At 40.0% G+C, this 13305-nt stretch overlaps 1 protein-coding gene across 1 annotated transcript in view; it reads right to left on the reverse strand.

Annotated features, from left to right (window-relative positions):
- LOC140739450 (fibroblast growth factor receptor 4-like) overlaps positions 1–13305 on the reverse strand; it is a 53168-nt gene that overhangs the window by 23574 nt on the left and 16289 nt on the right. The window contains exons 3-4 of the mRNA XM_073067757.1: positions 4171–4434; positions 3826–3915 (exon numbers count right to left, since the gene is read on the reverse strand). Coding sequence (XP_072923858.1) covers positions 3826–3915; positions 4171–4434 — 354 coding nt within the window. The remainder of the gene's footprint in view (positions 1–3825; positions 3916–4170; positions 4435–13305) is intronic.

The raw sequence follows: 13305 nt of genomic DNA on the forward strand, positions 1-13305 counted from the left end.
AAAGCACTTCACATCCAACAAATTACTTTAATTGGTTAAAAGAAGCAAACAATATATCCAGTTTGGATGTAGAAAGATCCAACAAGCAGCTTTTGAAGTAACTGATCTATTAACCAATCTTTCAAAGTGTTGACTGAGGGTTAAATAAATGAAGAGAACTCTTTTGCTCATAGAGTTAACAGAATCTCTCTGCTGTAAACCAACTATTACGAGAGGAATTTTTATCTTTTTTTTGTCTTTATCTGACATTAAGGGCACGGCCTTAGCTTAACATCCAAAAATATAGCCACTCTCTCATCACTACACAGAAATTTTAATCTTTACAGTATAGCTGTTTCTGAAAGGGTTGAACCTTCAACTCTGATTCAAGAGGCAGGAGTCCCACCATTGACTCAAGATGCCATTAACAAGCTTCTGTTACATCAGGAATGTCAATTCATGATGGAAAATATGACGTCTTTGTTTTATATATATATATTCTTCAAACATAAATTTGATTAAACTATCACATTAAAAAGTGTTATCAGCAAATTGAAGACCAATGGGAAAAGAACACCAACAGCTTGGATGTCAGTACTGGCTAAGGACAGAAAGGAAACTTGTAGTGAACGGCTGCTTTCATGCTGGAACCAGCACAATGTTTCAAATAGGTTAATGAATTGAGCAATACACAAAGTGCTGAAGAAACTCAGCAGATCAGGCAGCAGCTATGGTGGGTAATAAACACTCGATGTTTCAGGCTGAGAAACTTCATCAGGACCGAAGGACGTCAGCCTGGAACGTCAACAGATTATTCCCCCACCATAGTTGCTGCCTGACCTGCTGAGTTCCTCCAGCAATTTGAGTGTGTGTTGTGCCAGCTTTCCAGCATCTGGAGAACTTCCTGGGTCAAGGAATTGAGCATCCGGGGATGGAGCAGATTTTCAGAACTGTAGTAGGTGAATCTACACATGAAATGGCATTTAATACTTCAAAGAGACACAAATAAGCAGATTCATAGTAGATGACTTTCCAAATAGGAGCTTGAGCAGCAAAAGGAGAAAATACAAATTGAATGTCGTAGTTTAAGAAAGGGCCACAGGATCAGAACAGCTGCAGAAAGGTGTAAATTCAGCCAGCTCCATCATGCGAACGAGCCTCCCCAGCATCCAGGACATCTTCAAAAGATGATGTCATCCCCATCACCCAGGACGTGCCCTCTTCTCATTGCTGCCATCATGGAGGAGACACAGGACTCTGAAGGCACACACTGAATGATTGAGGAACTCCTTTGCCATCAGATTTATGAATGGACAAGGAACCCATGAACACTACCTCACTATTTTACCCCCTCTCTTTTTGCACTATATATATATATACACAGTAATAATTGTTATTTATAGCTTTTATTACTACATATTGCAATGTACTACTGCCACAAAACAACAAATTTCATGACATATGTCAGTGATGTCTGATTGGCCCCAGGTTGACCTTTGCTTCTAATTCAGGCTGGACACATTAAGAAGGGGCTGAAACTTTGGAAGGGATAAAGGATGAGGGATTACAATTACATTGTCACACTGGCAAAGCTATGGTTGTTCTCTTCAGAGAGAAATGACAGAGAGGAGTTTTCTCTGATCTGTCACTGTAACACAAGGTTTAGATCAGAATGCACAAGTTGTTACCTGTGGCCAAAGCAGTGATTATCAGAAGGGAAGGCTTTTGATAAAAGAACCAATGGTGATAAAAGGAAAGCCATTCTTCTACAGCATATGTTTATAATCTCTATCACAAGGCCAGGAGGCACTTTTAGATGTAAATTAAGCAATTAATTGAAGGAGAAAAGATTTCCAAGGGTTGGGGAGTGGGAAAGCTGCTGAAGCCTACACACAAACTTAGCAGAAGTTATTAACTGAGGGGACATTGGGCCATTTCTGGTATTGGGGGAGAAGTGGGCCAATAAAATGCCTGTGGTGAAGGGCAAGGGTTGGGACTGAATGTAAGAGTTGCTAAACTCCCTCCTACTGACCCAATAAAACTGGTTTCCCTTCAACACATGCGGAAGCAGATCTGGCACAATGTGAAAATCTGCAGCTGCACAAGTGACCTGAGATGTTCATAGACCATGCAAGCACGAGTTAATTACGAGTGATGTCTAAACACGTATTGACTGCAGTTTTACTCGACCACGTGTGTTTGGATGTCTCTCTGCTTAAATATATCATAAATACTGTTTCATCAGTGGAAGTTCCATGCCAAATGACTTTGGCTTAAATTCCATTTCATTGCCTGAAAAAAAAACTACTGCAAAATAATTTCAAATCTCATGATTCAAATTCTAGCTTGGAACACTATCAATGTTTACATATTGTCTTTAAAGTATTCTGAAAATGGCTATCAATGAACTCAAAAAGCCTTAGACCATAAGGAATGGTTCCTACGAACATCTGAAAATCTGCGATACTGGTCAACTTAAGTCAACTGTTGTACCCTGAGTTTATGAACCCTGTGTAAATGAAACTCCTCAGTTACATACCAAGCATCTATCATTTTGAAATTCTCCGAAGTTGTTACACATTCCTAAACATTCTTGTCTAATCGGCTCTGGAGTAATTGACCTAATTAGCTGGACTGGGAGTTCCAGCAGCAATTAGGCTACGCATTTAGCAGCAGACTGAATCTGCAGAGCTTGAACAATTAGAGAAAATGCAAACTGTTGCCCTAAATTACGCAAAGCAGTTTAATTGGAGAACTGCCTGTTTGCCTGAAGAACACACTTGCTTCCGTGAGCAAGAAACACATTTCCAATAGTCCTTAGAGTGCAACTTTGCAAATAAATGACTTCAATTTATAAACCATTGCTGCACACGAGGCCTACATGATGGGCTGGTTAAAACCAACTATTTACCAATGTACACACCAAAATTAATCATTCCAGTCCAGAGCACCTTGACTCCTACATCCAGCCAACACCGAGTAGCGTTGCCTGAGTGCATTTCAGCTGCAAAACTCAGGCAAATGTAACTAAGTCAATTACAGCCCAATCTGCCAGCTGACAGTGATTAGCATAGCAGTGAAAGCATTATTACTCATCATTAATAGCTTATTCCCTGAAGCTCTTCTTGGGCTGTGCCAGAACCATTCAGTTCCAAACCCTTCACAGACACGGCACAGGTACATTAGCAAGGACAGAATTAAAGATGAGAAATAAAGTTGCCATTAAAGCAACATTTTACTGAATACTGAACCATTCATACTGTGCGTTGTACACATCTATGCTTTGTGCAAACACTGCCCAAACTGCTTTATTCTCAAGTCCAAGTTTTACATACAGGCAATATTGCATATGCGAGAAAATCTGGAGATGCTAGAAATCCAAAGCAACACGCACACACTCACGATGCTGGAGGAACTCAGCAAGCCAGACAGCATCTATGGAAATGAGTAAACAATTGACATTCTGGGCTGAGACCCTTCATCAGGACTGGAAAGGGAGGTGGGGTGGGAAGTCAGAGTAAGAAGGTGAGGGGAGGAGCGGAGGAAGAAGTACAAGATGGTAGGTGATGGGGGAGGGGTGAAATAAAGAGCAGGGAAATTGACTGGTGGAAGTGATAAAGAGCTGGAGATTGATAGGAGAGGACAGAAGACCATGGAATAAAGGGAAAGGGGAGGAGACCAGAGGGAATTCCTGGTAAGCAGATAAGATGAGAGGGGGGAAACAGGCGCATTGCATGGTATGTACCTATGTGCATTGTAAATGAAAATATAACAACTTTGCTGGACACACGTTTAGTTGGGATGTGTGAGGAAAAAAAAGAGAAAATGCTGGCCAAAAGCACTGACCTTTCTGAGGAAACAAGCGACTGTCACTGGTTTCTGAAGCTGAATCTTCAGATCCACCATCTTCATCATCATCTCCAGAAGACAAAGAGTCTGAAACAATCAAAGAAAAAACTGGAATCTCACTTTTTACTCACCACCAGATGAATAATTTCCCCTTGCACTGAAGAAAATGCAAACATAAAGCTTTCTCATTTTGCTTGGAAATAAAAGTGGGCAAAAACTAAAGTGTTAGAGTGTAGTGCTCAGAATATGGTGTTAATTCTGCACAGCAGAAACACATCTGTCCCATTAAAAATATTAGTATTTGGGCCCAGAGATTAAAAGAATTAATAGACTCATTCATACCTGCTACAGTCACTGTGAAGTTTTTTAGAATCTCGCCTGTCCCATGCACCACACATAGGTATAGACCAGAGTCATTGTAAGTAGTTTCTACAATTTCTAGAACCTTCCGCACTATGTGCACTCTGTCACTGGGCAAGATCTGCTTATCTTCTTTGTACCAGTTGATGTTCTCGGTTCGATTGGTGCCACATATCAACTTGAGCCCATCATGAAGGTCCAGGAGAATGTGGTTCTGGGTTTCTGCTGCTTCACTGCCCAACAATACTGAAAGAGACAGTACAAGGATACTGTAAAAAGCTGGTAGGACGTGAAAGAGAACATGAATTAATCTTAGTTTGTTTCTGGCTGCGGACAACCGCAGTTTGGGGAAATGATTGTTAAGGAAGTCGTTACATAGCACTTAGAGAAAAAAAATAGGATTAAGCAGCTCATCCTGAATTTCCAAGAAGAAAATAATGTTTAATGAATTAACTTAAATATTTTTTGAGATTGAAAGAGAAGGTCATGCTGGATTTCGATTTCAAGGTCTAAGTAAGAACACAAGGAACTAGGTGTCCTGGACTGAAGTTTAGCTAATGGACTGAAAAGAGTGTAGGTATAAACAGGTAATTTTGGGTTACAATTAACAGTATGCCTCGGGCATTTATACAGGGATCCCAACTTCTCACATTTTACGTCAATGATTTGGATAAGAAGATTAAATGTAATATATACTGTACAACTTTGCTGGATATACAATACTAAGTGGAAGCATAGGCTGTGAAGAGGATAGTGAAGGATTTATTTATTTATTGAGATGCATCACAGCCCTTTGAGCTGCATTGCCCAGCTACCCTAGCCTAACCACCTAATTTACCGTACCCAGTTAACCCAACAACCGGTAACGTCTTCGGACTGTGGGAGGAAACTGGAGCACCTGGAGGAAACCCACATGGTAACGGGGAGAATGTAGCAACTCCTTACAGACAGTGACGGAATTTGAACCTGGGTCATTGGTACTGTGAAGCATTGTGCCGCTCCACTGGAGAGCTAAAGTGAGAAGGTGTGAACACGGAATACATCATAGGAAATGTGAGACCGTTCATTTAGTTAAGACAGAAAGGGTGATTTGTTTTGAATGGTGCTGGTTTTCTGATGGACCCAATATTCTGTTTGTGAAAATTGGTTCAACTATACCCAACTTATAGATAGTTAACGTACAGATAAAGCAACTAACTTGGATTTAGAAATTATATAACCACATTGAAAATAAAATGACCAGATCTAAGTCAACCAACTCCAAGTTAACAAACCCTTGCAATATATCTATATTCACATATTGTTTGTAACCTAGAGATTTTGCAGAAACACTATATCATCAACATTTTGGGCCAAGACCCTTCATCAGGAATAATGCATGCAATACCAAAGTAATGGCTTGATTGATTGTAGGGTTACCAGAAAGAGCACAAAACCATTTTTAGAAGATTGGCAATGAAATGCAAGATTGTGTTGATTGCAAAATGACGATTAGGATGCACCTTTTTTCACTTAAAAATGCCAAGATAATATTATGAAAGGCTATGCTCAAGGAGAAAGTGAAAATTTTATCCTCAGTCATCAGCAATATTCTGCATGTGAAAACTAGTTCAGTTGAATTCATTGCAATGAAAGTTCAGAAGTGGTGTATGGCATGGAGTTACTATAAAACTAAACATAAATTTCCCCTAAAGAGTATTTACAAAAGTGCAGAACAAACCTGGAGTCCATCAAATCAGGAGAGCAACCAATAAATTAGAATATTCAGAGGAAATGTCTTTAGTCCGAAGAATGAACAGAATGGGACTCGGTATTGGAGGATGTATTTGTGTCAATAATATAAATATACTTAAAAGTGAGAAGGAAATTAAGTACAATAAAGAAGCAAAGAATTATTCCATTTGTGTTAAATTGGGAGGTTTTGGGAAAAAATTCACAAGAGGCATTAATACCAGCTTAGACAGATAGATTTAAATTTCTTTGCTGCAACCAAAAAATTAAAATTCAGTAAACCACAAGAGTCATTTAAATGTGAATACAACAGACCCGGGACACTGTCAGCAACAAATGGGTTTACAAATTACACAAAAAGGCAACCCCTAATTAATTATCTGCATTTGTAAATAAGAATACAAGTTTAACAAAGCTACACAGAATCATGTATTAGCTTCATTGTTGTGCAGTTGCTTAATATGTTAAAGATATTTTAATTTTCATAATCTTTTAAATATTGTTTCTTAATTTCCTGAGAGGAAATGACAGGCAACAACAGCTGAAGATCCATGAATAACAAAACAAAGTTGGAAAAGAAAGTGAGGAAAGTGACCAGGGCAGAAATCAGGTCCATTGTGTAAAGGTGAACCAGACCAGACATAAAAGTGAGAAGTAACATTTTAAATAAGATTATGACAGTAGAAATGGACATGAAGTTATGAAATGGGTGGTACAAGGAGTGGTGGGACTGATTATGAACTTAATACATTTTACATGTGGACATAATAGAATATTTTGCAGTTGTATTAGCCAAGAAAGGTACTAACCATTACAGTAAAAGAGAAAACATAGTGCAGTTATGTCCCACTATTGGAAACATCCTCTCCAAATCCATACTATCAATATTTGATGGGTTCAATGAGATCCCCTCTCATTCTTCTAAATTCCAACAAGCACAGGCTCAGAGCTATCAAATGCTCCTCATACATTAACCTTTCATTCGTAGAATTATTTTCGTGACCCTCTCCAATATCAACACCTCTTTTCTTAGAGAATGGACCTAAACTTGCTCTCGATATTCCGTGTGCTGCAGTGTAACCAAAGCCTCAGCATCACATCCTTCTCTCATGCTCTAGTCGTTTTGAAATGAACACTGACATTGCATTTGCCTTCCTTACCACTGACTCAACCTGTAAGTTAACCTTAAGGAATCCTTCACAAGGACTCCCGAGTCCCTTTGCACCTCGGGTATTTGGATTTTTTCCCCAGTTAGAAAATAGTCTACACCTCTATTCCTTCTACCAAAGTGCATGGCCACACACTTCCCTGCACTATACTGCATCTGCCTCTTTCTTGCCCATTCTCCCAATCTGTCCAAGTCTTTCTGCAGACTTCCTGCTTCCTCAACACTACCTGCCCCCCTCCGTCTATCTTTATATTGTCTGCAAACCTGGCCACAAAGCTATCAACTCTGTCATCCAAATCACTGACATAGAACATAAAAAGAAGTGGTCTCAATACTAACCCCTGTGGAACACCACTAGTCACCGGCAGCCGACCAGAATAGGCCCACCTTAATTTGACTCTTTCTCTCCTGCCAGTCCGCCAATCTTCTGTCCATGCGTGAATCTTTCCTGTAATACCGTGAGCTCTTGTTAAGCAGACTCACGCGCAGTACCTTGTCAAAAGGTCTTCTGAAAATCCAAGTGAACAATATCCACTGGTTGTCCTTTGTCTATCCTGCCTGTTATTTCCTCAAAGAATTTCAACAGATTTGTTCGGTAAGATTTCCTGTTAAGGAAGCCATGCTTTGGCCTGCTTTATCATGCGCCTCCTAGTACCCCGAAACCTTATCCTTATAAAAAATGAACTCTAACATCTTCCCAACCACTGGTCAGGCTAACTGGCTTATAATTTCCTTTAATCTACCACCCTCCCTTTTTAAAGAGTGGAGTGACATTTGCAAATTTCCAGCCCTCTGAAACCATTCCAGAATCTAGTAATTCTTGAAAGATCATTACTAATGCCTCCACAATCTTTTCAGCTACTCTTTCAGAACACTGGGATATAGCCCATCTGGTCCAGGTGACTTCCCCACCTTTCAGCTTCCCAACCACCTTCTCCTTAGTAATAGTAACTACCCTCACCTTCTCCTGACACCCTCAAATTTCTAGCATATTGCTAGTGTCTTCCTCAGTAAAGACTGATGTTAAAAATACTTAAGTTCCTTCATCATTCTTTGTCTCCCATTACTACCTGTCCAGCATCATTTTCCGGAAATCCAAGATACACTTTGTCTCTCTTTTATCCTTTATATACCTGAAAAATCTTTTGGTGTCCTTGTTGATATAAGTGACTGGTTTGCCTCCATATTGCATTTTTTTCTCTCCATTTGTTTTTTTAGTTACTTTCTGTTGGGTTTTTAAAAGCTTCCCAATCTCTACCCTCTCACTATTTTTTGCTAAATTATGTGCCCTCTTTTGATTTTATGCTGTCTTTGACGCACATTGTCACCCACATTCTCCTCATCCTCCCTTTAAATACTTCATCTTTGGGATGTATCTATCCTGTCTTCCAAATTGCCCCTAAAAACTCCAGCCATCCATCATCCCTGCTAGTGTCCCTTTCCAATCAACTTTGACCAGCTCCTCTTTCATACCCCTTTACTCCACTGTACTACTGATACATTGACTTTATCTTCTGCTTCTCAAACTGCAGGGCAAATCCTGTCATATTATGATCCCTGTCTCCTAAGGGTTCCTTTACCTTAAGCTCCCAAATCAAATCTTGTTCATTACCCATCATCCAATTCAGAATTGCCTTTCCCCTGCTCTAAACAAATATCTTATAGGCATTCTACAAATACCACCCCTTGAGATCTAGCACCAACCTGAATTTCCGTAATCTACCTGCATATTGAAATCCCCCATGACAACTCTTACATTGTCCTTATTACATATAATAGATAGATATTGATATAGTTAGGGTGTCCAAGACTTTTGCACAATATGGTATTTGTCATCGAGGAGTGGAGAGTGAGCTTGTAAATCTGGCGGGAGCAAAGGATGTTGGAAATAGCAAGGGTGCACTGCTGTGGGAGGGGTGTGGGACAGGTGGCAGAGAAGGAGTGACAGGGGTCGGAGGTAATGAGGGTGCAGACACACCCAATCCTGAGACTCAGGGAAAGGTTATTTGATTCCATACAATTGGTTACAGAATGTCTCACTGGTGCTTCCCCCTCCTTCACCTTTTCCCAATCCTCTCCCTGCCTCCTTCCCACTCAGTCCACAATAGAGACCCATATCAGAATCAAGTTTATGATCATTCACATGTCATGAAATTTGTTGGTTTTTTGTACAGTGCAATACATAAAGTTACTACAGTACTGAGCAAACGTTTTAGACACCCTACCTATATATCTGACTAAGACTGTTGCACAGTATTGTAACTCCCATCAGGGTCTTTTAGTCCTTACAGTCTCTTAACTCTACCCACAAGGATTCTACATCTACCGATCCTATGTCACGTCTTTCGAAGGATTTGATTTCATTTTTTACCTACAAAGCCATGCCATTCCCTCTGCCTACCTGCCTGTCCTTTCAATACAAGGTAATTCTTGGATGTTATGCCCCCAACTATGATCTTCTTTCAGTATCCCCACAATGGCATAACTGCCAATCTCTAATTACGCTGCAAGATCATCTACCTTGTAGACTCGATGGGCAGAATGGCCTCATTCTACTTCCATCACTCTATTATCTCTTTTCTGTATACCATGCATTCAAATATAACACGTTCAGATCAGCATTCATCACTTTTCAATTCTGTCCCCATGTTATATAGGAATAAACTACCTGCATACCAAAAAATACTTGAAAAATTAAGTCCTCTATTACCAAATGGAGAAGGGACAACATACAGACATTGATCAATACATTCACCCTATAAAACTAGCATCAGTCATTTCAAATAAATATGAATGAGATGGCAACACAAGACAAATTTAAAATAATTGGTACAAAATATATCAGTAATTTTGTTGACACAAGTTAAAATGTGGGCCAATGTTCTCTTTCAAAGAGCATCAGATAGTTGTTCACTGATGAAAATTATGACCTAGCAAGATAAAGGTTTCAGAAAATAAGATATAGAAGCAAGCATAGACCTCATGTCTCAAAAGTCCAAATTACACGCAATAATCCCTTCGTATGCAAAAAGCTATTGGTTTCTGTCTCAAGTATACTCAGCAAATGACCCCAAGCAGCCCTGGATGTCGAATCCCATATTAAACAGTGATTTCACAAATATATCGGTTTCAATAGCCTATTTGTGTGAACATTCTGAGGCATTTTTAATAGTATTAATAACCTCATTTCTCTTGGGGGGAAAATGGCTACAAAGCAAGCGTCTTCCTTCAATTGTGTCAGCACAGACATTCATTTAAATGAAACAAGTTTCCAATTGACTTCTCCAAACAGTGATTTAATAACACAAAGGTATCAATGCCCATACCAGCACACTTCAATGCATATTCCACAGTGAGTGAGATGTTAAACATGTAGGGTAGTCTTACCCTGCAATAATTATACTCTAGTATTTAATGCCTTTCCAAAAATAAAAGGTTTATGATACTCATTCTGAAGCAATCCTATACACTAACATTTTATACACAGCTGTGGTCAAAGAAAGAGAAATCCCTTCAACTGTGTTTGATAGAGCAGTGTCTTTTTTGTCGAAAATCAATGTCTTTCTCATCATCAGGCATTCTCCCCCCCCCCCCCCATCAACTTCCACCAGGGTCATGACCCAATACCTGACATGGGAAGACAACAAGGAATGATTTGCTGCTTGCTGAGGCATGACCTTTCAACCTTAGCCAACAACCCAACAGTGACCAGGACAAAAGTACAATACTCCATAGGATGGGGTGCAGTAAGAGGCTGAGGCTCTGCAGGTGTCTTAGAGGAGCTCGGGGGCGAGGGGAGAGGAGGTCACTCACCGGGAAACCTGACAACTCCATTGACAAACATGTCAACCTCTGACAGAGCTTAAAGTCAATGCCTTTGGCTGGAATACTCGAGGGTGTGGCTTTAAAGTGACCAGAAGTCACATCTTGGTTACATTCTGTGCAAATCAGCAGATAGCTCAAACTGCAGGAAAAGATCAACCATTGAGAATACACAATAGGAAAAGAGACGTAACAAACTGGACTCAAAGCTAAAACCTGACAACAAACAAAAAACAACAGCCCCTTCTCTCAGAGTTAAAGACTTATTTAATGGAAACTGACTGTTGAGTGTAATCTTTCTGTCATTTTATTGATATGGTTTATATCAAGCAACCACAGTAGACCGTTTCAAAGTACAATAGGGAGCTTAGGCACTAGAAGTATTTTTTTTACACATTTAATCTGATGTTTAGTAAATTACATTTTTGGTGAGGCTTTTACCATATGATATGTTTAAAAAGGTGTTAACCTTGAAAAAGGCCTTTAATCTTGGTATTGAGTGCTTCCTCTGCCCACTGATAAATTGTTGGAAAATAACCATAGTAAAGCTCACCATTATCATCGAGCAAATCAACCAGTAAATGCAGGGATTAAGAATTTGCAGCCCTTTAGAAGGTGCTGGTCAATTTATGTCGCTCTGCATTATGTTTTCTGTAAATGGCACAGTACCTTTATCATAGCTATTAGCAACATGGCTTTAAACATTAACTAGCCATTGAGCTATCTAGGGGAAAGCCAGGCCTTGAATTGTTAATTGAAAATGCCCAGTTTCACTCTGCCATGTTGAAAACTGTTGACATATTTAAAAATTTAACATCTAATTATTTTTACAATTTTCCCCCGGAAATGTCCACGCTTTGTGTTTGCTAGTAAAGGACAATGATCGAAGAGTTAACAGTTCCCTCTACTTACAATCAATTTATTCCAATGCAATATTTCACCGTGAAAGAGATACAAATATTTTTTATTTGATATCATTTACAGACACAGCACGGAATATGCTGTTGCAGTCTCCAAGCCTCATCGCCTGGCCTCCCTGATAGCCCCAATTAAACCCCAACTTAATCATGGGACAACTTACGAACCAATTAACCCATCAGGTATGTCTTTGGAGTGAGGGAGAAAACCGGTGGACCTGGAGAAAGCCCACACATTCCACAGAAAATACGGACATTGACCCCTTAGAGAGGGCGTCGGGATTGAACTCTGAAATCCGATGCCCCAAGCTGTTATAGTGTCACACTAACCGCCACACCACCATGGCGCCCTATTTATGGAGCACAATGGAACCTTTATGATATAGCTGAGAGCGTACTTTCCTTGGTTTAACGTTACATGTGAAAGATACAAGTCAGCACTCTCTCAATACTGAAGAAAGCAACAGGATTAAACTAAACAATCAATCTTATCATTAGAGTTCAGGGCCCCAGAGCAACTGAGCACAGATACAGACCATTCAGCCCAAGTTGACCATAGTCCCAATTTCCTGCACTTGGCCCATATCCCTCTAAGTCTCACCCTTTCATGTACCCTTAATGTAGCCCTCCGTGTACCTATCCAAGTGCTTCTTAAATTATACTGTTATATCTGTTTCAACCATTATTTGTGGCACCTTGCACCTTTTTCCACATATTCACCACCCTCTGCATTAAAAAGCTGCCCCTTAGGTCCCTTTAAATCTTTCCTCCTCACCCTAAATCTTTGCCGCCTAGTTCTATACTCCCCAACCCTGGGGAAAAGACTGTTACCACCACATTTCCATAAGCTGATCCTCATTTCCCTATGCTCCAAGCAATACAGATCTAGCCTCCTCAAACTCTGCCTATAACTCAGGCCCTCCAGTCTGGGCAAAATCCTTGTACATCCTTTCTGCATTTTTTCCAGTTTACCACAGCTTTCCTATAACAGGATGGTCAGTTCTTTGTGGCCTCCCCTGCAGGTGATACAACTGCAACATAGTGTCCTTAACTCCTGTGCTCAATGCCCTGATTGGCCAGCAAGCTAAACACCTTTTTCCACCATGCTGTCTACCTGAGTCACAGTTCTCAATGAACTACACATTGAACAATGTTGATGGATCTCAGTATGAAGTTAATTGTACAGTATACGTAGACTAAATGGTTTAACAGATAAAGTTTAATTATTATTCAACCATACATGAATACAGCTAAATGAAACAGTGTTCTTCCAGGGCCAAGGTGTAAAATACATTACCAGCAGCACACAACACATAGCACAAACAGCACATATGGTTATGATTCAGAAAAATATAGTCACAAAGAACAAAAAATAATATAGCCAAGTCCCTGAGTGGGATGACTGTAAATTGCCCTGATCCAGCTTGTTCTTCCACTGAGCGAACACTGGAGGGCAGCACTGACAGGAGGGGCCAGACC

This window comes from Hemitrygon akajei, chromosome 15 (assembly GCF_048418815.1).
Source record: "Hemitrygon akajei chromosome 15, sHemAka1.3, whole genome shotgun sequence".
NCBI classification, from domain to species: Eukaryota; Metazoa; Chordata; class Chondrichthyes; order Myliobatiformes; family Dasyatidae; genus Hemitrygon; species Hemitrygon akajei.